The 24,518-nt window shown below is 37.3% G+C and overlaps 1 protein-coding gene across 3 annotated transcripts in view; it reads left to right on the top strand.

Annotated features, from left to right (window-relative positions):
• The window catches only part of KLHL7 (kelch like family member 7), a 68,838-nt gene that overhangs the window by 24,761 nt on the left and 19,559 nt on the right, over nucleotides 1-24,518 (top strand). For all 3 annotated transcript variants that reach the window (XM_080818417.1, XM_080818416.1, XM_080818418.1), the window contains 3 exons: nucleotides 2,046-2,221; nucleotides 5,445-5,619; nucleotides 15,506-15,648. In XM_080818417.1, the coding sequence (XP_080674543.1) occupies nucleotides 2,046-2,221; nucleotides 5,445-5,619; nucleotides 15,506-15,648 (494 nt within the window). The remainder of the gene's footprint in view (nucleotides 1-2,045; nucleotides 2,222-5,444; nucleotides 5,620-15,505; nucleotides 15,649-24,518) is intronic.

Here is a 24,518-nt window from a genome sequence, read left to right on the forward strand (position 1 = left end):
AGCTTTTAGAGAGAAAGAGTATGGTAGGTTAGCCAGAAATTGGCCACAAATTCTTTCCATCCCTGTATGAGTCTTTGTATATGTGACTTTGTAGCCTTCAATCAAGAGGTAGAGTTTTTTCTCTGTGTAGCCTAGGCTTGGCCATGTAGCTTGCTTTAGCCCATGGGACATTGGCAAATGTGACATGAGGAAAGGCTTAAAAAATGATTATGCATTGGGGCTTGCCATTCTTTGCTGCTGGGGACTCTTTTGCCATCATGAAAAGATTAGAGGCCATTTGGGGCACAGATGAGCTGTACTAGTTGATGTCTGTACCAACCAGCTTACTTACTACGAGATAAGTAAATGAGGCCAATCTAGCCCATCCAACTGGGCAACCAGCTAACTACAGAGATAAGCTAAACCAGCCATGTTCAAAAGAGCCACCCAGTTGACTCAGAGAATTGCAAGAAATAATATGTTACTGTTATGTTGAGCCACTAAGTTCTAGAGTTGTTTTTCCTGCAGCAGTAGATAACTGGGGTTTCTCGGTGGCTCACTTGGTTAAGCATTTGCCTTTGCCTCAGGTCATGATCTTGGGGTTCTGGGATCAAGCTCTGCATCAGGCTCTCTGCTCAGCTGGAAGTCTCCTTCTGTGAGCTTGCTCACATGTTCTCAAATAAATAAAATCTAAAAGAAATAGATAACTAATATAAAAGTTTACTTAGGAAAGAGCAGAATGACATTAATTTATCTGTAACAGGAAGTTAGAAGGAAGGAGAATAAGACATGCAAATGGAGAAGAAAATTACATTTTAAAACATTCATTGGACACATTGCTAAGACAAATATTTTTTTAAAGGTTTTATTTATTTATTTATTTATTTGACAGAGAGAGAGAGAGAGAGAGACAGTAAAAGAGGGAACACAAGCAGGGGGAGTGGAAGAAGAAGAAGCAGGCTTCCCGCTGAACAGGGAGCCCAGTGCAGGGTCCTGGGATCGAGCCCTGCACTGGGCTCGTGACCTGAGCTGAAGGCAGACGCTTAATGACTGAGCCACCCAGGCGCCCTTGAAGAATTATTTTAAAAAGAATTTTTAAAGAGGTATTAAAAATGAACTTACAGGCTATAAAAAAATATATGACAATATGCACAGAAAAAATCAAAACTCTGGAATGTGAATCAGGTATTTCTTTAAAGAAACTTTGTAGTCTTAAAATACTTCCAAATAAATGCATTTATTTTTATCACGATGGAGTAGTCTACTTGAAGAGGTAGAAAAGAAAAATTTTTACACCTAATTAAAGTAGAAGAAAATACCTTTTTAAAGTAAAATTAATAAAATAGAGAAATAACACTAATAGACTATAGATTGGCCAGAGAAACAAAAGCTAATAATTTCAAAGAATGGTATAAAATACCTAACAAGTCTAATCAAGAAGGAAGGATGAGGGGCATCTAGATGGCTTAGTCAGTTGAACCTCCAGCTCTTGGTTTCGCCTCAGGTCATGGTCACAGGGTCCTGGGAGTAAGATTCCCCCCCCCCCACCCCAGTCAGCCAAATTGAATCCATCAATGAATGTCTTTTTAAAAATAATTCTTTACCAAAAAAAGTAATAATAATAATACTTTGCCACCCTGGTGTGTGATACTGGTATTGGAGGAAGTTGTTTGTTTGTGGAACAGGAGTATATGGGAACTCTGTACTTCCTATTAAATTTTGCTGTGAACCTAAGACCACGTAGAACTTAAAATCATATCAAGATTTTCTTACAGTAGAATGTTATAAGCTTATTTTAAAATTTATTTACAAGAGAAAATGTTTAACACTAGCTAAGAAAAAATGTGAAAAAACATTGAAGGGACTTTTCATACAAAGTATCAAAATCAGCCATACTTAAGTCAGTATGGTATTGGCATAAGAATAAACAAATCAGTAGAATAGAAAAGGATCCAAATTTATGAAATTCATTCAGCCTCGTATTTCTGGAGTCATACTTTGTCTTCAGTGTATGTTTGGGGTTTTTTTAAGTCATTTTCTATTCATTTACTTTCTTCTGTATTTAGGTATAAGTGTGCTAGCAGAGTGTCTGGATTGTCCTGAATTGAAAGCAACTGCAGATGACTTTATTCATCAGCATTTTACTGAAGTTTACAAAACTGATGAATTTCTGCAACTTGATGTCAAGCGAGTTACACATCTCCTCAACCAGGACACTCTGACTGTGAGAGCAGAGGATCAGGTGACTAAATTGTCTTCCCACATTTTTCTTAGTAAAAATATCCTTATTGATTTCTTATGTTTCATGTTTGGATACATGACAAGGAAAAGAATCATCTTAGGAGAAAATCTCTTCTTTAAGCAGAGTATTCCAAAATCATTTCATAGGAAAAGTAAATCTTGGGTGCTTGCAAGGGCTTTCTATCTGAGAGGTAGGCCATTTGGTAGAAGTAAAATTATTGGATACCATGGTAGGAAGAATAATGCTTCCCCTCCAAAGATGTCCACATCCTAATCCCCAGAACCAGTAAGTACCTTACATGGCAAGTGGGACTTTGGGGATGTGGTAAGTTAAAGATCTTTGAGATGAGATTATCTAGGTGGGCCCAATGTAATCACCAGACTCTTTAAATGTGGAAAGGGAGGCAGAAGAATCAGTGTCAGAGTGATGAGAGGTAAGAAAGACTTGGCCAGTGATTGCTGGCTTTGAAGATGGGAGGAAGAGGCCACAAGCCAAGGAATGCAGGTAGCTGCTAGATTCTGGAAAAGGCAACGAAATGCTTTCTCCTCTAGAGCCTCAGGCAACCCTACTGACACACTCATTTTAACCCAGTGTGACACATTTTTACTCTCAAACTGTTAGAGGTGTAAGCTGGGTTCAGGCATTTGGGAGCTAGGTGGTCCAATAGTAACACTTTGATATGCAGACATTTAGTTAATCCCTCTTTTCAGTCCCACACCCTTCTCTGTATTTGAAGGCAGTAAATTTATGATAATTTGTTACTTCAGCAATAGAAAACTAATAGAGGTACTATAAGTTCATAAGCCTTGAGTTACTTTTCTTCTAAAGATAAAAGACTTGCCCTGAGCCATTTTTGTCTGGTCTTAATGGCCCAGAGTCATTGGTTATAGTAGTCTGCAAATTGACAAGTTGGACCTGGAAGACCTGGCTAGGCAAACAACAACAACAACAGCAAACACAACCACACTTCTCAGTTATGTGACTAAAATTAACTGACTTACATGCATTATGGAAAGGGAATTAAAAAATAACTTTAGTCTGATGAAAACCTGGCAAACGGTACCTACAGATCATCAGACCTGATGAGCATTACATATAGGTTAATATTGTCAATTATAAGTCATGTTGATATTATGCACCCTTAATATAAAGTAAGGAGAATGGCATGGCACTCTGTGGTCTTCCTCCGAAAAAACTATAATTCTGGTCTAATGAGGAAAACATCAGACAAACCCAAATTGAAGGACATTTTACAAAATACCTGACTAGCAGGGGCGCCTGGGTGGCTCAGACAGTTGAGCATCTGCCTTCAGCTCAGGTCATGATCTCAGGGTCCTAGGATCAAGCACTGCATCGGGCTTCCTGCTCAGCGAGGAACCTGCTTCTCCCCCTGTCTATTGCTCTGTCTGCTTGTGCTCGGTCTCTTTCTGTTAAATAAATAAAATCTTTAAAAAAAACAATACCTGACTAGCACTCAGAACTGTCGAAGTGATCAGAAACAAGGAAAGTCTGAGAAACTGTCATAGTCCAAAAGATCCTAAGGTGACATAATGAGTAATGAGATGTGGTATCTTTTATGGGTTATGGGACAGAGGAAAAAATTAGATAAAAAACTAAAGTTTTGGAAGTATGGACTGTATTTAATAATTGATTCGTTAGTTGTGATAAAGAGTATCTTGCTACTATGGTGAGTGCTGTGAAGTGTGTAAACCTGGTGAATCACAGACCTGTACCCTTGGTGCTAATAATACATTATATGTTAATAAAAAATAAAAAATTTATATATAAAAAAAGAGTACCTTGCTAATAATATAACACTTTAACAGCAGGGTGCAGGGTATATGAGGACTCTGCACTATCTTTGCAACTTTTTTGTAAATATAAAACTTTCCCAAGTTTAAAAATTTATTTTTAAAAAAATAGTTCCCATAAAAAATTAATTCATATGGAGATCAGAACTTAGGCCATATTAACACTAACTCCAACTGAACCAACTTAAGTAGCTAAAACAATTATGTGGCAGATTTTTATGTTTATGAAATAAAAGGTGTGTTATCAGTGTGTTTAAACTCATGATTTGTGGGGCACCTGGCTGTCTCAGTTGGTAGAGCATGGGACTCTTGATCTCAGGGCTATGAGCTCAAGCCCCATATTGGGCACGGAGCCTAATTTGTTTATTTATTTATTTTTATTTATTTATTTGAGAGAGCACATGAGCAGAAACAGCAGAGGGAGAGAATCTCAAGCAGATTGCACCAAACGCAGAGCCAACTCAGGGCTTGATCTCATAAACAAGAGTCAGATGCTTAACTGACAGCTCCAACCTGGGGCCCCTGGGCATGGAGCCAACTTTAAAAATAAAACAAAACTAGTAATTTATAAATGAAATTGTGTTGATAAACTTGGACTTGTTTGGCCAAAATAAATGAGTGCTATAGTACTATTTTGAAAACAATTCTTATATAAATATCCTTTAAAATACAGAATTTTTATATTGTAAAGTTTCTGGAAAACAGGTATCAATTCATCAATTCATAATTCAGGAATATTGTATTGAAATAAAGTCATAGATGACCTTCATATGTCTTGGGATGGAAACCCCCCCCCCCCGAGCAAATTAGTCTGTGTTCCTGGTACCGAGTGAGCATGTATTGAAACTGTCGTTAACCAGTAGGTTTCTTTCCATAGAAATGTACATCATAGCTCCTTCTGAGAAGAAGTTACTTTTTTTTTTCAATTTTATTTATTTATTTGACAGACAGAGATCACAAGTAGGCAGAGAGGCAGGCAGAGAGAGAGAGAGAGGAGGAAGCAGGCTCCCTGCCGAGCAGAGAGCCCAGTGCGAGGCTCGATCCCAGGACCCTGAGATCATGTCCTGAGCTAAAGGCATAGGCTTTAACCCACTGAGTCACCCAGGTGCCCCAGGAAGTTACATTTTGTTTTAAAAAATCATAAATTGAATATCCTCCTGTGATTGCATTATATAGTAGTAATTAGTTCTAAAAAATATCTATCTACAAGAGTCATTAGAGCAGTGGGTATACTGCTGTGAAGTACAGGCAAGTATTTGGGAATGAAAGAAAATATCTGAATAAAATATTGGGAATAAGTGGTTATATCTTCATGAGATCCTCCTCCAACCTTCAGTATGAGAGTAAATAGGTAATTGGAAATGTTGCTGCCTTCTAAGAACTTTGTTTACTATGCTATTTTCTCTCCTTAGGTTTATGATGCTGCGGTCAGATGGCTGAAATACGATGAACCTAATCGCCAGCCATTTATGGTTGATATCCTTGCTAAAGTCAGGTTTCCTCTTATATCAAAGAATTTCTTAAGTAAAACGGTACAAGCTGAACCACTTATTCAAGACAATCCTGAATGCCTTAAGATGGTGATAAGTAAGTTGCCTTACTGTTCATAACCTGATTCTGTAGCTAGTTTCTCTTGAGCTTAAACACTTTAGAATGGATCAGACTCAGCACCAGGGGAAAATATTCAAGACTTAGCTCTTTTAGATTCTTAATCCACTGGCGTTGTCAGCTCTTTACTTGGAGGAAACTTACATAAGCCCTTATTTTATAGGGGCAGAGTGATAGAAGGTAAAAATTATTTATACCTTGTTTTCTTTTGTGTATGATAGCTTTCATGCTCTTCATTTCTGGTGTTTCATTTTTTATATTAGTCAACCAAATAGTGTACTGTGATCACTTTTTCCTTTTCATTTACTTAGTTTTTCTTGACTTGGAGGCTAAATGTTCCTCTGTAAATGTTCCTTAATAAAATTGTACAATTAGACAATCTGTTGCTTTTCTCCTTCATAGAGCCTTCTTTCTACATGTTCCAATATGGACTATTTGCACTCTAACCTTAAGGCACACTTATTTTAGACTTCCCTTCTCTGCCATCCTGGATGTCCTTTCACTTCTCTCGTAAGTTAGACCCACTGTCTTCCTGGACCGCAGGTCTTCCCTTTTCATAATTCTCTCTATTGAATGGAATGTATCCCCTAAAAGGATATCCCCTGAGAAAGTATATCTGATAGTAAATATTTGGAGACTTGATGAATCTCATGTCTTTATTTTACCATAGAGAGTTGAAGGATTCTTAAACTGGGTATAGAATTACGTTGAAAATCATTTTCAGTTAGAATTTTGAAGGCATTGCTCCATTATTAACTAGCTTCTGGTGTTATTTTTGAGAAATCTGTCAAAATCTCAGTCTGACCCACTTATTTTTTTATTCCTCCTTTGTAAGCATTTAAAATCTTTGGGGGGGGGTGCTCCTGGGTGGCTTAGTCGGTTAAGTGTCTGGTCTTGGTTTTTGCTTAAGTTCTGATCTCCTGAGTCCTGAGATCAAGCTTGGCCTCAGGCTCTGCGCTCAGCAGGGAGTCTGCAGCCAATCATCTCCCTCTGCCCCTCCCCAGCTTGTGCATGTGCATGCACACGTGCGTGCGCTCTCCTCTCAAATAAATCAATCTTTAAATAAATAAAATCTTTTCTCATATCCCTGATGTTCTTCTGGAAGTTCACAATAATGTAACTTGATGTGCCTCTTTTTTTTTTGTTTCCCATGTTGGGCATTTTCTATCTTTTCAACAGATTTCTTTGTTTTCTGTTGTGGGTATTGTGATTCTTCAGCAATTGAGTCTAATCTTGTCTATCTTGTTATCCATCTTTGCTTCTTTGTTCTATCTTCTGAGAGATAGCCTTAATTTTTCTATCAACGCTTTTATTTCAGCTCTTTTTAATTTCTGTGAGCTTTTATTTATTCTCTGGTTTCTTATTTCATGGCTATAATATCTTATTCTGAAGTAGCGTTGTAGTACCTTTCATGCTCTCTTGTCTGTATTTTCTGTATTACCTTTGAATTTTGTTTTTCTCTTTTTGTTGCTATCGGAAGCTTTTCCTTAAATGTTTGGTATCATCTGTGAGTCATATTTATAAGACTAAGTTATTATTAAACTAGTAGATAAGGCAGTATATGTGCATGGGCTTCTTACCTCTTGGGCTGAACTTCAGGGTAATCCGTGTAAAGACAGTTTCTTAATTGAGGAGCCCTCAAATGTCAGTATCTGTAGATACTTTCTCAGGTAGCTAGGTATAGACAGCTGGGTATAGACATTCCTTGGTAGGGAATATTTTGATACATAAACTTAATCCTTGTCTTCAGGCTCATACCCTTCTCTGTGTGATTCCTTGAGACTAGAGTATCTCCAAAGACCAGTCCTCACATATCCTACAGTGGAGAAGGCATGGCAGATTACCTGACTGTGTAGGAGACCTGGCAGTTCAAATGTTGTTTATTCAGAATTTTAGAGTTCTCTTATCTTCATCCCCACCCCACTTTCTGGGATACTTCCTATCTCCAATTATGAATCTTTCCATGGTTCTGCAGGATAATTTGGCTTGCTTCTCATTGGCATCTCCTTCCACATCCATTCGGTTTAGCATTCTATCTGCTACCTGTCTTCATTAACTAAGTTTTAGGATTACAGATCTATTATCAAAGGTAGAGTTTGTGTTTGTTACTTGCTTCCCTGTTGTCTGGGATGGCTTTTAAGAGAAGCGGAGAAAAAAAGGTCTTAAAATGGCACATTCAGTCTCAGGTTCTTTTATATTGTTAAATCTGACTCTGGCTTTAGGGGTTTAGTTGGAAATGTCTTCCTTATTCCAAGATGATTTTTTTTTAATTTTATAAATTCTTCTCATGCACTTAATAGATTTCTTCTTTTCTCCTTTTTTTTTTTTTAAATTTTAAACCGTATACCCAACTGAAATTTATTTGAACAAATAAGAATCTAGGTTGTTGGTTTTTTTTTTCCTTTATAAGTCTGGCAAGATGGCCCAGTATCATTATCGAATAATTCATCTTTTCCCACTGATTTGAAACATCATAAACTAAATTCCCACTTATCTATACGTACACAAAAATCAGTTTCTCTTCCATTTCATTCTGGTACCTTTTAATTATTGTTGTACCTCATTTAAATTCTATATCCTGGAGAATTTATAATTTTCTTCTTATAACTTCTACACTTAAAAATTTTTTTAGATATTTTTGTTGTTGCTATTATGAATTATATATTTTTCTTTGTATTAGTTATTTTTGATCCCTTTTAAAACTTTTTTCAGTTGATTTCTTTTTCTAGGGCTTTAATTTTTTATCTGCTAATAATGATAATTCTGGTTTTTCCCCCTATTATCTTGTTACATTGCCCTATTACATTAAATGGCTTTTTCATGACAGTGTTCAATTAACTGATAATGGTGATAAATGGCAGCCTTGTCTTTTCCTTACTTTAATGGGAATACCTTTAGTTCTAGTGGTGTGGACATGGGTTTTGACTGTCATTGGCTTATGTATGTGTGTGTGTGGTACATAGGTGGATATGAGTGGAGTGGATAGTAGGTGTCTATAATTAAGAAAGTACTTTTCTTAAATCTTAAACTTTAATAAACACCCATAAAAGTTATTTCTTTCCTGAGTTTGAGGATTTTGGCAAATATTTCTGTAGTGTTACTGTTTTAAAATTTGGTATGCATATTTAAGCTATACAGAAAGGTATAAAAAATAATACAAATATCATGAACTTACCTAGCACCTTAAGAAATTAGTACAGATGAAGCATCCAGTGTACTCCTTCCCAGTGACAGCTCCCATTCTTCCACCTGAGAGGAGACAGCCCTGAATATGGTGTTTGATTACCATACGATTCTTTAAACAGTTAACCATATATATAGGCAACATCTAGTATTGTTTCACATGTTTCTAAACTCTATGTAAATGTTACACTGTATGTATTCTTCTGGAAATTGCTTTTAAAAATAATTTGTAATTCTCATGTTTTCTCTTGTGACCAATAAGTTAAGTAGAAGCGTGCTTTTAAATTAGCCTTTGATTATAGATTTTTACTTAATTGCATGGTGGTCCAGGAACATCATGATCAGATCTTTAGTATTTATTGAAAGTTGTCAATTTTTGTAAAGTTGTCATTTGTATCTTTTATGACCTAATTTTCTAGGTCATAAAAAATTTTTTAGGTCTAGTTAATTTTTTAGGTCTAGTTAATTTTTTAGGTCTAGTTAATTTATCAGTTACTGGCAAAGTTGTATTATATTTACCCACTATAGTAGATTTCTCAGTTTCTTCTGTAATTCTGTTAATTTTTCTTCTGTATATTTTGAGGGCTTATTAGTGTGAGTTTAGAAATGTTATCTTGCTAGTGAATGGAACCTTTATGTAGTCATCTACTTTTTCCCTTAAGATTGTTGCCTTTCTGTATTTTATTAGATATTTATATAACTAATCTGCCTTTTTATCTGGTTACTGATTTCCTGGCTTATCTTTATCCTTTTGTGTCTTTTCGAACATTTTGTGTCCTTATATTTTAGGTATATCTTTTTCAAAACAGCATATAGTTTAATTTTCTTTTTTAAACCCTTTTTGATTATCTTTTAACAGGTAAATTATATTCCATTTAATTTACTGTAAGTACTACTTATTTGAATTATTTCTAATGCTTTATTTTGCACTTTTTGTTCATCTCAGTTTTTCTGTACTTCTCTTTTGTCTCCTTTTGGGTTGAGGTTTTTTCCCTACATTTTTTCCTTCTTCTGTTTGAGAAGTTTTATACTCTGTGTCAGTCTTTTTAATAGTTATCTTTTCTATTTTAATACATATGCCTTAGACATTAATATTTCTACCCTCCTCCATGGGGCACCTGGGTGAGTCAGTCAGTTAAGCATCTGTTTTTGGCTCAGGTCATGATCCCAGAGTCCTGGGATTGAGTCCCACATTGGACTGACTCCCTGCTTCTCCCTCTCCGTATGGCTGCTGCTCCCCCTCCTTGTGCTCTCTCGCTCTCTCTGTCAAATAAATAAAATCTTTAAGAAATTTATATTTCTACCCTCCTCCAGAAGAAAACAAGGATCTTAGGACACTTTAATTCGGTTTCTGCATTTACATGTTTACTTGTTCTGTAATTTAGTTCTCTTTTTATAACTTTCCAGACGAGACATGGTAATTTTTTTATAATTTTTAAAAAATATCATGAGTGCTTAGATTTATCCATGTTTGCCAGTTTCTTTCCCCACCATTTCTTCTTGTGTCTTAGACCTTCCTTCTGAGATTATTTTCCATATTTCTAAAGAACGTCTTTTACAAACTTCATACATTTATAGTCTATTTGTTGTAAATTGTTTTGGTTATCTGGAACTGTCTCTCACCCCACCCATGCTCTTCTTAAATGAAAGGTTAACTGGGCATATAATTCTAGATTGAATACTTTGAAGATCATTCATCCTGCCTTCATCATTACTGTTGGTCCCTGCTGTTCGTCTAGTTGTCATTCTTTGTAAATGATCTGGGTTTTTTCTGTGGCTTTTTACAAGAGCTTTTCTTTACTTCTGGTGTTTAGCACCAAATATGTGTGGGCATTCATTCTTTGGTTTATCCTGCTTGGTATTTGTTTTGTTTCCTGAATCCAGTGATCTCTGTTTTTCATCATTTAGAAAATTCTCAGCTATTTTTCTTCAAATAATGCCACTGCTTCAGGAATTCTAATTAGAAATGTTGGCAAGTCTTTACTTTGTGATTTCTAAACTTTTCATTCATCTTTGTCTCTTTGTGTTATATTTGGGATAAATCTTGAAATGTATATTCCAGTTCACTAATGCTTCTTTCATCTGTTTCTGTTCTGATCAGTTGTTTAACTTATTCTTTGAGTTTTGAATATTAGCTACTTAATTTTTTTCAGAGAAGCCTGGTCATTTTTTATGCTCTTTGCTCATGTTTTCCATTCTTTCATTTCTATAAACATTTTAAATATAGTTATTTTGTGTTTTGTGTTTAATGATGCTAATATCTGAAGAGTCTTTGAAGACCAGATGGTGCTGTTTGTTTGTTCTTTTGACTTAATCCTGTCTACCTAATTCCTTATGTGTTTTGTAATTTTGGAGTGTGAGGTTATATTTTTTTATCTTAATTTCCAAGAATATTGGGAGGCCTGGGTTAGATTATTGTGGGTCTTCCTGCTCTCCTCGAAAGGAAGATGGTATTTGCTTTTGCCAGGTGTCCTGGGGCACAAGAAAAAACAAGATTATGTTGAGTCTTTCTTAACTTATGGTTTCCTAGACTTGCAAGTAGGTAAATTCAAACCTCAAACCTGCACAAGGGCAGGCCATCATTATAAATTCTTAGGAAGGAAACTACCTCACCTGGAGCTGAAATTTAAGTAGGCAAATTACAATTTACCTCTTTTGCCATAAGGCAGTTTGGCTTTTTGGCTTTTTTTTTTTTTTTAGCTTATCTTTTCATTAAAGGTATAACAATCCAAGTGATCTGGCTTTAGGCAATGATCTCAATTCCGACATCTTACTTGTATAAATCCAAGACCTTATCCTCCCTCATACACCCAGTAAGATAATTTCTGAGTTTCTGATATTATCAAAAACCCTCATAGTGGTACCATTAGTACTTACATTCTAGAGGTCTCTTAATGCTTACCATGCTAGACTTTAGTTTTCTCATTTTTCTCCCTCTGATCTTAGCTGTACATTTTCTTTGCCATTTTAACCATTTTGTTTTAAGTAATCTCTACCCCCCTCCCCAGTGTGGGGATTGAACTCAAAACCCAGAAATCAAGAGAATTGCATACCTTACTGACTGAGACAGCCAGGTATCCCTTAACTGTGCATTTAAAAGAATGTGGGGGATAGTGGTGCCTGGGTGGCTCAGTCGGTTAAGCATCTGCCTTTGGCTCAGATCATGATCCTGGGGTCCTGGGATTGAGCCCCATATCCAGCTCCTTTGCTCAGTGGGAAATCTGCTCAAGGATTCTCTTTCTCTTCCCCCATTCCTCCCCCTACTTGTGCTCACTTGCTCTCGAAAAACAAAAAGAATGTGGGGTCTTTGTTTTTCTTTCTTTTCAAGATTTATTTTCTTTTATTCTTTTTAAGATTTTGTTTATTTGAGAGAGAGAAGGGGTGTGAGCAGGGGGAATGGCAGAGGGAGAGGGAGAAGTAGGCTCCCCACTGAGCAGGGAGCCTGATGCGGGGCTCAATCCCAGGACCCTGGGATCATGACCTGAGCCGAAGGCAGATGCTTAACCGACTGAGCTACCCGGGCACCCTTATTTATTTATTTTAGAGAAAGAGAACACAAGCAAGAGGGGCAAAGAGAGGGAGAATCCCCAGCAGACTCCACACTGAGCACAGAGCCTGATGTGGGGCTTGTTCTCACAACTCACCACAACCTGAGCTGAAACCAAGAGTCGGATACTTAAGCAACTGTGCCACCCAGGCACCCCTAAAACAAAGTTTAAATGTTTACTTAAACATTTAAACATTGTACAAATAACGTTACAGTTATTTGTGCCAGGAAGTATTTGTGAAAGTCTGAACTGTCATACTGCTGTAAGTAGAAGTTTAGCTTATTTTTTAAAAAGGCATGAAATACGAGTGTACTGACTGCAATACTCAGCAGTCAAGTACACTCCTGCAGCTCTCCTGGGCTCTTGAATTCCCATTCATCTTAAACCAAAAAACCAACGTGGACAGTATCTACAAATGGAATCAGCAGTTAGATTTCAGTTAATGTGGTGAGCAAGAACGCCCCTCATAGAAGGTAGTTAGAACCTACTTTGAACCAAAAGTTGTTCTTGGTACCTCATCTGGACATTTCATTTAAGGTATAGCTGGTCTCAGTCACAAATTTTTAAGGAAATAAGTGAAAGAGAAATGAGCATTTTCCCTCCTGCCTAAGACATCTTTCTCAAGAGTGGCCTTAAGTTTTAATGTCTTAGTTATTAAATTGTATCACTTGCCTCTTAATTTGGAAGTTAACTAGGTGTTTAATGAAAATTTTACTTAGTAATACTGTCATGATTTTAGGTATGTTGACCCAGGATTGTCCCTTAAATTGGAAAAACATCATGATATATTCATACAATAGAATGCTTTGTATTCACTAAAAATATTTTAAATGAATAATAGTTTAGAAATTTTTCATAAGTGGCAAAAGCATAAAACACACTTGTGGCCTGTGTGGAGCCCTCCTAAGAGCAGTAGCTCTCAAACCCTAGCATTTCTGGTTCCAAAGTCTGGGGTAGTATACAGTAATCTGGATTTTTAACAAGTTTTCAGGGGCCGTTGCTCCTGGTGATGGTCAGGGAGCCACAGTTTAAGAGCCTCTGTCGTAGACCTAGAGTTGGGTGGCTGAAGAGGAGGCCAACAAAGTACATGCCACAGACTGTAGCTAGCTCTGAGTTAAAAGTGGTCTCTGCATTTATAAAGTATTATAAAAACAAATGGAGAGTATGTGACAGAAACCCTATGTGACCTGCAAAGCCTAAAATATTTACTATCTGGCCCTTTCCAGAAAAAGTCTGACCCCTGACCTAGAGCATGCACCAGAGCCTTAGCTGCAAAGGTTGCCTGCTGATCTAATACAAAGTGCTTTTACTCAAACTCTAAAATGAAGGAAATTCTAAATATTGATACTGATTTTCATTCACTCACAGACTTCTCCAGCCTGTCTCTCTTTTTTAAAGGCCCAACACAGCCTCATGAACAAAGTGTTTTGCATGTGTTAAGAATTGTTGACATTTTTTTTTATCAATTATACCACATATATAGTTCAAAACAATATGAAAGGGTATATAGTGAAAAGTAAATCTCTCCGTTAACTCTGCTCCCAACCCCCTTATCCCCTCATGCTGGAGATTACTATCTTATTTATCCTTCCATTGGTAGTCTGCATACACATTTACCTACATATACTTGCATAAATTATGTATTTAACTATATGCATAAAATATAAATTTTTAAAACACAAATGGTATCATATTGTGTATTCTGCTATTGCTCTTTTTCATTCCACATTAGTTTTTGGAGATCATTCCCTCGGTACATATTACCCTTTTTCAGTTTTAACAGCCACTTATAATATTCCATTGTATGAATATACAGTAATTTTTAGCCACTTCCCTGACTGAACTTCAAGTTGATAAACTCATAGAAGAATTACTGACTAAAGAGTATGTGCGTTTGTAATTTTGGGGAGATCATATATATTTCCTTCCATATAATTTGTACCTGTCCACATCCCCACCAGCCCTGCGTAGGAAACAGTGTGTGTTCCCCCACACCACACCTATAATATACCCTGTTTCCAGACAGTTTGATCATGGCCAATCTGATAAGTTAAGAAGTATGATTTACTTTGTATTTCTCTAACTAGAGCACTTGAGCATCTTTTCCTGTGTTTAAGAGTAGTTTGTGGTTCTTTTTCTGTGAGCTGTGTTTAGTTACTTAGTGGAATTTTCTATTAGTAACTGGTTTTAATCTTATTAATAGGGTTTCTTTCCAGTTGGTCTGTTATATGATTAATATTTTCCTAGTTTGTCATTGTCTTTTGGTTTTGTTTTTTCTTTGTGCCATGCAGCAATTTAACTTAAAATTTTATGTAGTTAAGTCTGAAATTTTTTTTTCATGGCTTCTGTGTTTTATGCCTTAGCTTCCATATTTCGGGCCTTTTTTTTTTTTTTTAAAGATTTAAAAAATTTATTTTAGAGGAAGAGAGAGCACAAGCTGGAGGGTCAGAGGGAGAGGAAGAAAGAATCTCCAGCAGACTCCATGCTGAGCACGGAGTCCAGTGCTGGGCTTTATCTCACAACCCGGAGTCAGGACCTGAGCCAGAAACAAGAGTCGGGTACTTAGCTCCTCCACCCGCTCCTGCTCACTCGCTCTCTCTCAAATAAATAAGTCTTTTTAAAAAATCATCTAAAGCACCTACTTCTCCAAGTGCATCTAAATTACCTAGGGTTTTGTTTAGTATGTAGATTCTGATTCACTAAGCCTAGTAGATTTTGAGGTTCAGTAGTTCTAACAGACTCCCAGATGCTGAAGCTGCTGGCCTTTGAACCACATTTTAAGTGGCAGTACTAGTGCCTGGACCGTACCAACAGAATTTTAAATTTTTGAGTCTGTGGTAGTTTCAGGGATTTTTGGCAGCTATTGCTTAAAGAGCCAGATAATTCACTGGTATATAGTAAGTGGGTGGGGCATTCTTAGCATGGAAGTGATTGCTGAGAATAATAAATTGGTTAGGACTCAGATCCTTACACATTTTCTTGCCTCTTTGCCCCTCACTCTTTGCTTAAATGCTGTAGAGGGATAATAGAAAAACAGTTACCGAAATAAAAGCTCTATGATGTTTGGTTATTTCCTTTTCAAAGAATTAAAGTGCCTGACATTTCTTGAAAAATTGCCATGTGTTTTTCTGCAGGTGGAATGAGATATCATCTGCTGTCTCCAGAGGATCGAGAGGAATTGGTAGAAGGCACAAGGCCCAGAAGAAAGAAACATGACTATCGCATAGCCCTCTTTGGAGGCTCCCAGCCACAGTCTTGTAGATATTTTAACCCAAAGGTAACTAACTTTTGTTTTTGCTTTTGAAAGCCCTTAGCACATAAACACTCAACTGCCATTGGTAATAATAGCTCATGCCTTCTAGAGAAGTTGCAGTTTATTGGTTCTTTCACATATCTTTTGAGATACACAGTTCTCTTTGTTTAACAAATAAGGAATTCGAGGCTTAGTCAGATTTTAAATATTTTTATAATTCCTCCGAAGCACTGCATAGTAACCACTATCAGAGAAAATGGAAAACTAGTTCTCCTATCTTATTTTGTTAGCAACTCCTTACTTTCCTTATGTGTCATTTTCAATAAAAATGTTCTGGGGATATATGTGGTATTCTTTCTTTAGTAATTATGTTTTAATGTAAAATAATACATAGTAATTCTAGAAAATTTGGAAAACCTAGAAAATAACAAAAAAGATTAAGTTATCTTTAACTCAACCATCTAGAAATGATCACCAATTTTAATGTGTTTTCCAGTATATGTTATGCCATTTGGGCCAGCAAAGCCTAAGTCATAGGTCTAGAAACACAATTTTTCTTAATAGATTTTTAGTTTTAAAACCTTGAGAGAGTCCACTCACATTTCTACCCCTTGTTTCTTAGACCTGTGTGTTTTGGCTATGGAAGAGAGAATGCCACATTTTGCTAGTTCTGTATGTCTTGCTGGGGCTAAGCAAATATCACAGTCATGAAAGATAGCACCTGTAACTCATGTTGAATCTAGCGTATAATGGTCTCTTTCATCATTTTGTTGGCCCATTTTTGATTGATGATAGATACCTGATGAGTCCATCATCCTCTTGACATCAGGATACTTATCTGATACTCATTTCTTTGGAGGTATTCTATGTAATACTGTAGTAGAGATGAACAAAGCATTTATAAAAACGCATATGATGATGTTGTCCAGAGTACAAAACATTGTAAAGGTCAATCCAAATCCAGAATCAGTATCCATTCCAATGAGGGCAGGGCATTGTCTCTTTATCAGTGAAGGGGTCCCAGTGTAGTTAGCCAGGCATTAGGTAACTAACTGGTTCCCCAAGGTGTAACAAATCAAGGGCTTAGGACTGGTCCATATTCCTGACAAAATGGGCGCTGTCTAGTATGGATAGCAGCATTGGCCTGAGGGAGAAGAAATACCTTAGTTTCCATTGCTCCTGGCTTATGCACTCTCTGTCATTGCCCCTGTGGTCACTCATAAACGCACTGAACAAGCCTCAGATTAGAGAGGGAAGATAGAGATGCAGTCCTATCCATGTGATTATTAAGAGACTTTGCTGAAGTTGTGGGTACTCCAGTAAGAATTCATATGGGATGCAAATTTGTGTCCTTACTAAAGGGTCATCTGCATTATCCTTCCTCAAATCTTTCTTTCAGCATTCTTACATTGTTACTTATTTCAGGTCTGTATCCATCTAGGTAAACCATTAGCCACTGTCAAGAATTGATAAAACCTTAGCCTTTCCTTCCTGAAGGGTATAATGGAAAATAAAAGGAACTACTTAAGATTCTGCCAGATCAGGCGTCTGGGTGGCTCAGTGGGTTAAGCCTCTGCCTTTGGCTTAGGTCATGATCGCAGGGTCCTGGAATTGAGGCCTGCATTGGGCTCTCTGCCTGCAGAGAGGGAGCCTGCTTCCCCCTCTCTCTGCCTGCCTCTCTGCCTACTTGTGATCTCTCTTTCTCTGTCAAATAAATAAATAAAATCTTAAAAAAAAAAAAAAAAAGATTCTGCCTGACGAGATTCACAGACCTGTACCCCTGGGGCTAATAATACGTTATATGTTAATTTAAGGAAAAAAAATAGATTCTGCCAGATCAGAAGGTTTCTTCTCAATTGTCCCTCAGTACCGTTCTGAAGGGACTATAATGCTTTAACTGTCTACTCTTGGCTAGTACTATCATAAATGGACCAAGCTCAGGTCTCTCAAATTTATCAGCTGATTTATAGGGACCACCTCTGTGAAGACATAGAGGTGAGGGAGAAGACCTCCTAGGAAAGGGTGTAATTAGTTCATTTGGTATTCTGTGTCTTTGAGACCTTTGTAAGCCCAGGGCTTTTTTTAAATACCAAATTATTGGTTGAAGGTATGCTCTTTGGTAGATCAGGTAAAATTGTTTAGTGTGTTAATGGTGTGGTTACCTGATTTCCCTTGATGTCAGATGTTTGCTGTCTGTCAAGACCCAGTGGCCAGCTAGGAGCTATTTCCTAAAAAAAAATGATACCTGCTTAAAGGAGGTTGGCTTAGCTCCAGAATCCCAGATTGTGCTCTGTGGTCATATTGGAACATGGCCCAAGCTATAAGCAGCGTCCTGGTCAGTATCCTGATGTCTCAGGATCATGAAGTAACCTGAGCAGCCAAGCCATTTTACTGTAGCCTGTCCCACTTAAAAAGCTGTCTCCTGCTCTAGCTTTTACTTGCAACTGGCAGCTTTTTGGTTTACCCACTAAAAGTATTTAAGTGGGACAACCAATTACAGGATACGCCATCTGTAATATGTAGGAGGTACTTGGCACAGCAAGGTATATCCTTTGTTTCCAAGGAGCTATACCAACATGCTATAGATCAGAACTCGACAAACTTTTATCTTTAAGAGACCAGATAATAAATATTTTCAGGGTTTTTTTCATACATGAACAGATGGGCATGGCTGTGTTCCAATAAAACATTATTTACAGAAACAGGCAGTGGGCTAGAGTTGATCTGAGGCCATAGTTTGCCAGCCCCTGCTCTAGACCTGTGGGCATCTAAGAACTTTATAGTGACCATCACTGTATTATAGGATAAACTTCTGTCAGGCACTTGTCTTACCATGTCCTGTTCTCCAAACCTGAGAAAGCTTCCTTTCTCAGTAAAGACTGGTGTCTGGCAGGTACCACAAGGCTTTGTGGCCTATGCAGTACAATCCAATAAGCACAATGGTATTGTACTTAAGAGATTGATACACCTATTTCACACCAGGTAAGGTTAAGACTCTTAACCTACCAGTGCCTATTTAATTTCAGTGTTTTTTTGATTCTTCAGGATCCTTTTGAATCAAGAGCAACTAATTTATAAATGTGGTGTTTTTTTCCAAGCAAAAATTGAGATCATAGGACTTTATAATTCTATGAACTATAGCTTTCAGGTGTTGATAATATTCCCCTCTTGTTTTCCAAAGTCTAACTATGGTATTGGTTTCTACAGTTAAAAACAAAAAACCTAGCTACACTTATGAGCACAGCATAACATACAGACTTGAATCACTATGTTGTGCACCTAAAACTAATGTAACATATGTCAGCTATACTTCAGTTTTTTTAAAAGGCAATTAAACTACATTTCGGTAGGGAAAAATTTACATTCAAGGAGGTAGCTCTTGTGATTGACAGAGAGACAGGAGAATCCTGATTTCATTTAGGAGACCTATACATTGTTTCTAGTATATGGGAAACATGGAATGACTCAGCACTTTATTTTTGATCTGTAGTTCTAACACTTTCCTTGATTTTTTTTTTTTTAATTGGACAGTTGAAAAGAAGCATATATTCTCCACAACCCTGGAAATGAGACTGTGACTTCAGAATTCCTGTTTGCTCTTATCAATAACCCATACATACTTATTGTTCTTTTTTATACTCAACCAAAAATTGTTAGACTTTCCATGAAAAATTCAAATAATTGAGGAAATAACTACCAATAAAAATATCCTCATTCCATCATTTATCTCTTATGCCCTGAAGCTGACACCCTTAGAATCCCACTTCAGTGTTTATTAAACGTGTCTATTAGAAGTACCAGGCCCTCCCTTGTTTTTGCTATAAAACTTTATCCTGAGGAACTTTTACCCATTACTATTTTTTGTATATAATATTTTAATATAACTTAGTCACTATTCTAATAAAATAATTGGGAAGGCTGATTTCATTATAACTTGTTATTATCTATCTTGAATTTGCCTAAATGAACATTATTTCATCATTTGACTCAAGTAGATTACTTAATGAAAAGTGTTATACAGGTATTACTTTAAAATTCTTGAACTTATTAATCTTCTCAGAAATTAGAATTCAGAAATTCAGATTTGGCCTTCATTAAGTGAGACCCATTTGTGTGTGTCCTATACTAGCCAAAAATTTCTCATTTTCGGAATTGATCTCTTTCAAAGGGGCAATTGAAGCAGTATATTACTTAATTGAATTATTCAGAGTTAAGACATTGTATCCCTATAAACTGTTATTTTTAGATTTTTCCTTGGATATCACTGGTGAGAGGAGGCAAATATTTCTATTAATGGCTGACTGAAAAATGATAAAATCTTAATTTTCTTTCCTGAGTATTAATAGAAGAATGTCTTGGGTTGCTGTATAAAATTGAAATTAAATACTTCTTGTTATGGTCCTTTTATAAAGCTTATTGAGCCTCCCTTTCCCCACCTCTACCTGTTTTTAAAGTTTTCAAGTGCTTAGTGATTACTAAAAAAGTTGTTTATATGTAACCAGTGCTCTATTCTCTTAGTATTGGTATTCTCAAGTTGTAGAATGAGAATGTCTTACGATATTGATGCCTAAATAAAAATTGACTTAACAGACCAGTTTTTATTTGGACTCTTCCTGTCGATAAAGCAGTGAGTTCTTAAGGGCTTAGAACTTTGTAAAGGTCTTGGTTCACCACTTTAATATGGTAGAGAAAAAGGGATTTTGCATACTCCCTGCCAAAAACAAATAAGGACTAAGACCAGTAGGGTAAGGGCCAGAGTCTATAAATTACAAAGGCAGAAAACCGTATGGTGCCATATCACATCAGGTTCAGAAGGTTTACCCTGAGTACATTTTCTTATTCAGAACTCTTAAGTAGACCCATCGTTGAGCTTAGTGTCTGGCCCAATGTGGATACTCAAGTTCAAAAGGATGAATAAATCAGTGTAATTTGGTATAACATTTCACAAGCAATTTTGTCAGTTGGTTTTATAGGACTGGATTTAAATATGGGTGGGCCCTAAATCAAAAGAAATGAAGTTATCTTCAACTTAGCACACATTTTCCTGTTGGAAATATTGTTTAATATAGGTACTGCAGTGCTTTTTCTCAGAGTATCGTAGCCACCTGACCTCTTAAAACAGCCCTCTCCTGAGGAGGTGGTCCCACTCTGATCAGGGTGGAAATGGGCAGCTATACATTGCATATGACTGTGGAAGATATGTACATAAAGAAGTGTACACCTTAAAAAATTAACAAGGCTTTTATAAGAGTATATCAGTAGTGCTTGCCACCAGCAAAAGAGTGCTATAGAAGCAGTATACGGAGGTAAAAGGTGAGCACTCCTAAAATGATCAGGAGCACCTACAGGAACAAAATACCCAACATGGGCAGTAGTCATCCCAAGTGGATTGGTCATATAACTGCATTCCCAGGGGCTGCATTGTTGGAATGCAAGTGTGGGTCACCGTGGGTATCCCTTATGCTTCCTTAGTTGTCATTATAATAGGCAGCCAGTGGTAACATGTCCTCTGCAGCTTGTGCACAGTAAGTGTTCCTCAAGCTTGATTGTTTTCGGGCAATTTGGTTAGACAGGTGGTCCTCCTGTTCATGTGGAAGAGACTGGAATGTATTCTGAAGTAAATTCTCAGCAGAGTGCTCTGCCTTCCTAGAATGTCTTCCAAGATATTGAGAGCCTCTGTTCTTCTCTTTCCAAACATCTCCCCCACACACTGTTCTGTAGTTTTGTTCTGAAATCAACCTGAAAGCCCATTGCATCCCACGAAGTTCCCCCTTCAGGGATCTATTTCCATTTTCACTGCATCTGCAAGAAACCCCGGGGAAATATGACTAAGCACAGGACTGATGACATCAGACTCATTCTCTTCAAGCCATAATTATCATAAATTAACAGATCAGTCCCCTAAAAAAGCTGGGAGAGAGCAGAAATGGAGCTGTAGGTGTTTGAGTGGGGGCTGTAAGTGGGAAGGAATGAAGAAACTAAAAATGGTATATGTGTGTGGTGGTATTTTAAAGGACTCCAGCCATCCTGGAATTAGCTGGAGAGTAGTGGGCATATGAACACAGGACTACAGGGGTAAGGGTCAGGCTGAGGTTACCCAACAGAGAAGGAGATAAATTTTCACTATTTACTATACCATGTCACTTGAAATTTTCTGTTGGCTACCTTGGTAATTGTTCATATGATGACCCAGAAGCAAAGTAAGATACGTCATCCTAGAAGTATTAAAACATGTCCGAATAGGTTTGTTGTGATTATTTTCTTTGAATATTTATGATCAGTTATAAGAGATAATTATCCTCAGCTGTTAAAAACAACAGAGCACATTGTACAGCATAGGTACAGAAACATGAAGCAATTGGAGGCTGAGGTCAATGAGGTGGCCACTGAACATAGCCATTTAAAAGTCCCAGTATGGGGGGTACCTGGGTGGCTCAGTTGGTTAAGCATTCAGCTCTTGATCTCAGCTCACGTCTTGATCTCAGGGTTGTAAGTTTAAGCCCTGTGTTGGGCTCCACACCCAGGGAGGAGCCTACTTAAAGAAAAGAAAAAAGAAGTCCAAAAATGGGACAGGCATTAACAGCCTTGTTGATTTGAAGAACTCCGCCTGGATTGGATTTGTCCATGAAAGTTTCATGGCGATTTTCTTGAGGGCAACTTATTGGTAGAGTTTGGATAAGGAGAAAAAGACAAGAATATATTGAATCCTAAGTATGAATGCATCTTTTTGGCTTGATAGTATGGCTTCCAAAGCATTACTTAACTGAATGGAATCTAACAACTGTAGATTCCATTTTTGTGCTTTAAAAAATTTTGTGATTTGAAAGATTTTGTGCTTTAGAAAAAAAATTAGGTGGAAGAACTGAAGGACTAGGCCATTGGTCTTTTTTTTTTCTTTTGTGAGGCTTTTTTTTTTTTAATTTTGTTTTGTTTTTTTTGGTAAAGGAAAGCAGTTCTTTACAGAAAGAGCATTTCAAGTTTAGGTATATAAGCTTAGGCAAATTGGCTAGTCTTTCTAAACTTCAGTTTTCTGTTTCTGTTAACAAACTGAAATCTCAGGACTTCTACTGTGTGAATTTCTGTTGTTCATTAGACTCCACCTTTTCTTTGATCTTCATGCACTCAGTTTCTCCCTGCCATCTTTAGGATTCCTCACTTTACATATTTAAATGTAAAAAGGCTTACCATCTTCATTTCTTCGTTTTGTTTGTCCACCCTAACTGGGGTCCTGTGGCATTAGCTCCTGTACTCCATACACCGGAGACTGAGCAGGTGTTTGTCCCTTGGTGTGGACTGTTTATTAAATGCGTATGTTACTACATTTTGAGATTTGAAATAATCATTTAAAGGGTAATATGCGGGCGCCTGGGTGGCTCAGTGGGTAGGGCCACTGCCTTCAGCTCAGGTCACGATCTCAGGGTCCTGGGATCGAGTTCCACGTCGGGCTCTCTGCTCAGCAGGGAGCCTGCTTCCCCCTCTCTCTCTGCCTGCCTTTCTGCCTACTTGTGATTTCTCTGTGTGTGTGTCAAATAAATAAATAAAATCTTTAAAATAAAATAAAGGGTAATATGCCTTCCTGTGCCAAGATTTAGGATAACATATCAGCGTTCATCTAAAGGCAAATCTTGTGTTGAGATAACTGGCAGAGTGCTAGCACAGGGATAGTTCCCTCCTGTTTCATTTGTTTTCTACTCAAAGGACAAGCGATATTACTGAACATAATATCCTTCTTGGGTTTCACTTTTGGGTTTCATTTCATATTTAAATGTCTAAGTAGTTTAGGTTTGAGTCTTTGGTTTTTGATGATATGGTTTTCATCTATGAGTGGAAAGGAAGAACATTTTGTGACTTTACAAAGAAGCAGTTCTCTGAATCAGTGATCCCCTTTAGCTGGTCTCTGGCCTTACTTCAGACTCCTTGCTAGTGTTAACAGTCCTTAACAGCTGAGAACTGACCACTTACAGGTTTGCTGTTCCTAATTTTATCTAGCAGTTTACAACAGTATAGTCATGCCCCTCCCACCCTACCCAGCACCCACTGTGGAAGCCATTTTTTTCTAACTACAATACTGTATTTCTTGAAGAATTTAGATTACAGGAGTGGTTTCTCCTAATGGCTGATTCTTAAACCCCTTTCTGGACTTTAAGAGGTTAATATGTTTCCAGAAATATTTGTGTGACCCTGTTGAAAATGAGTATATTTCAAAATGGGTACAATCTGTGAAATTACTTGGCATAATCAAGTGCTTATTTCTGAAAACCAGAGTGCCCTAGTAAGTGTGCCATTTGGAAGGAAGGCAAAGACTGTTTTTGATCTGTCTTGTTGAAATGCAGTCTCAGAATGTAGCAGCTGATAAGTTTTTCAGTTCTTAAACCCTTAAATTTATTTTTTAAATACCATTTTGTCATTTTTTTTTCAAGATTTTATTTATTTATTTGAAAGAGAGAGAGCACAAGTGCAGAGGGAGAGGCAGAAATAGATTCTCCACTGAGCAGGGAGCACGATGCAGCGATGCAGCACTGGATCCCAGGACTCTGGGATTATGACCCAAGCCAAAGGCCGATGCTTAACCAACTGACCCACCCAGGCATGCCTTCTTAAATTAGTTTTACTTTGACTTTTTTGTTAAAACATTTAGCAGTTATAAGCATTTGCTCTGAGAAGTTGTTTTCCTTTTACCATGTTTTTGGTACTATTTGCTGGTTGTTATATTTACTTTTTCTGTTTAAAACAAACAAACAAAAATGGGCACCTGGGTGGCTCAGTTTGTTAAGCATCTGCCTTCAACTCAGGTCATGACCCCAGGATCCTAGGATCCAACCCTGCATAGGGCTCCCTGCTTAGCAGGGAGTCTCCTTCTTCCTCTCCCTCTGGCTCTCCCTCTGGCTCTGTCT

This window comes from Martes martes (genome assembly GCF_963455335.1).
Source record: "Martes martes genome assembly, chromosome: 11".
Classification (NCBI taxonomy): Eukaryota; Metazoa; Chordata; class Mammalia; order Carnivora; family Mustelidae; genus Martes; species Martes martes.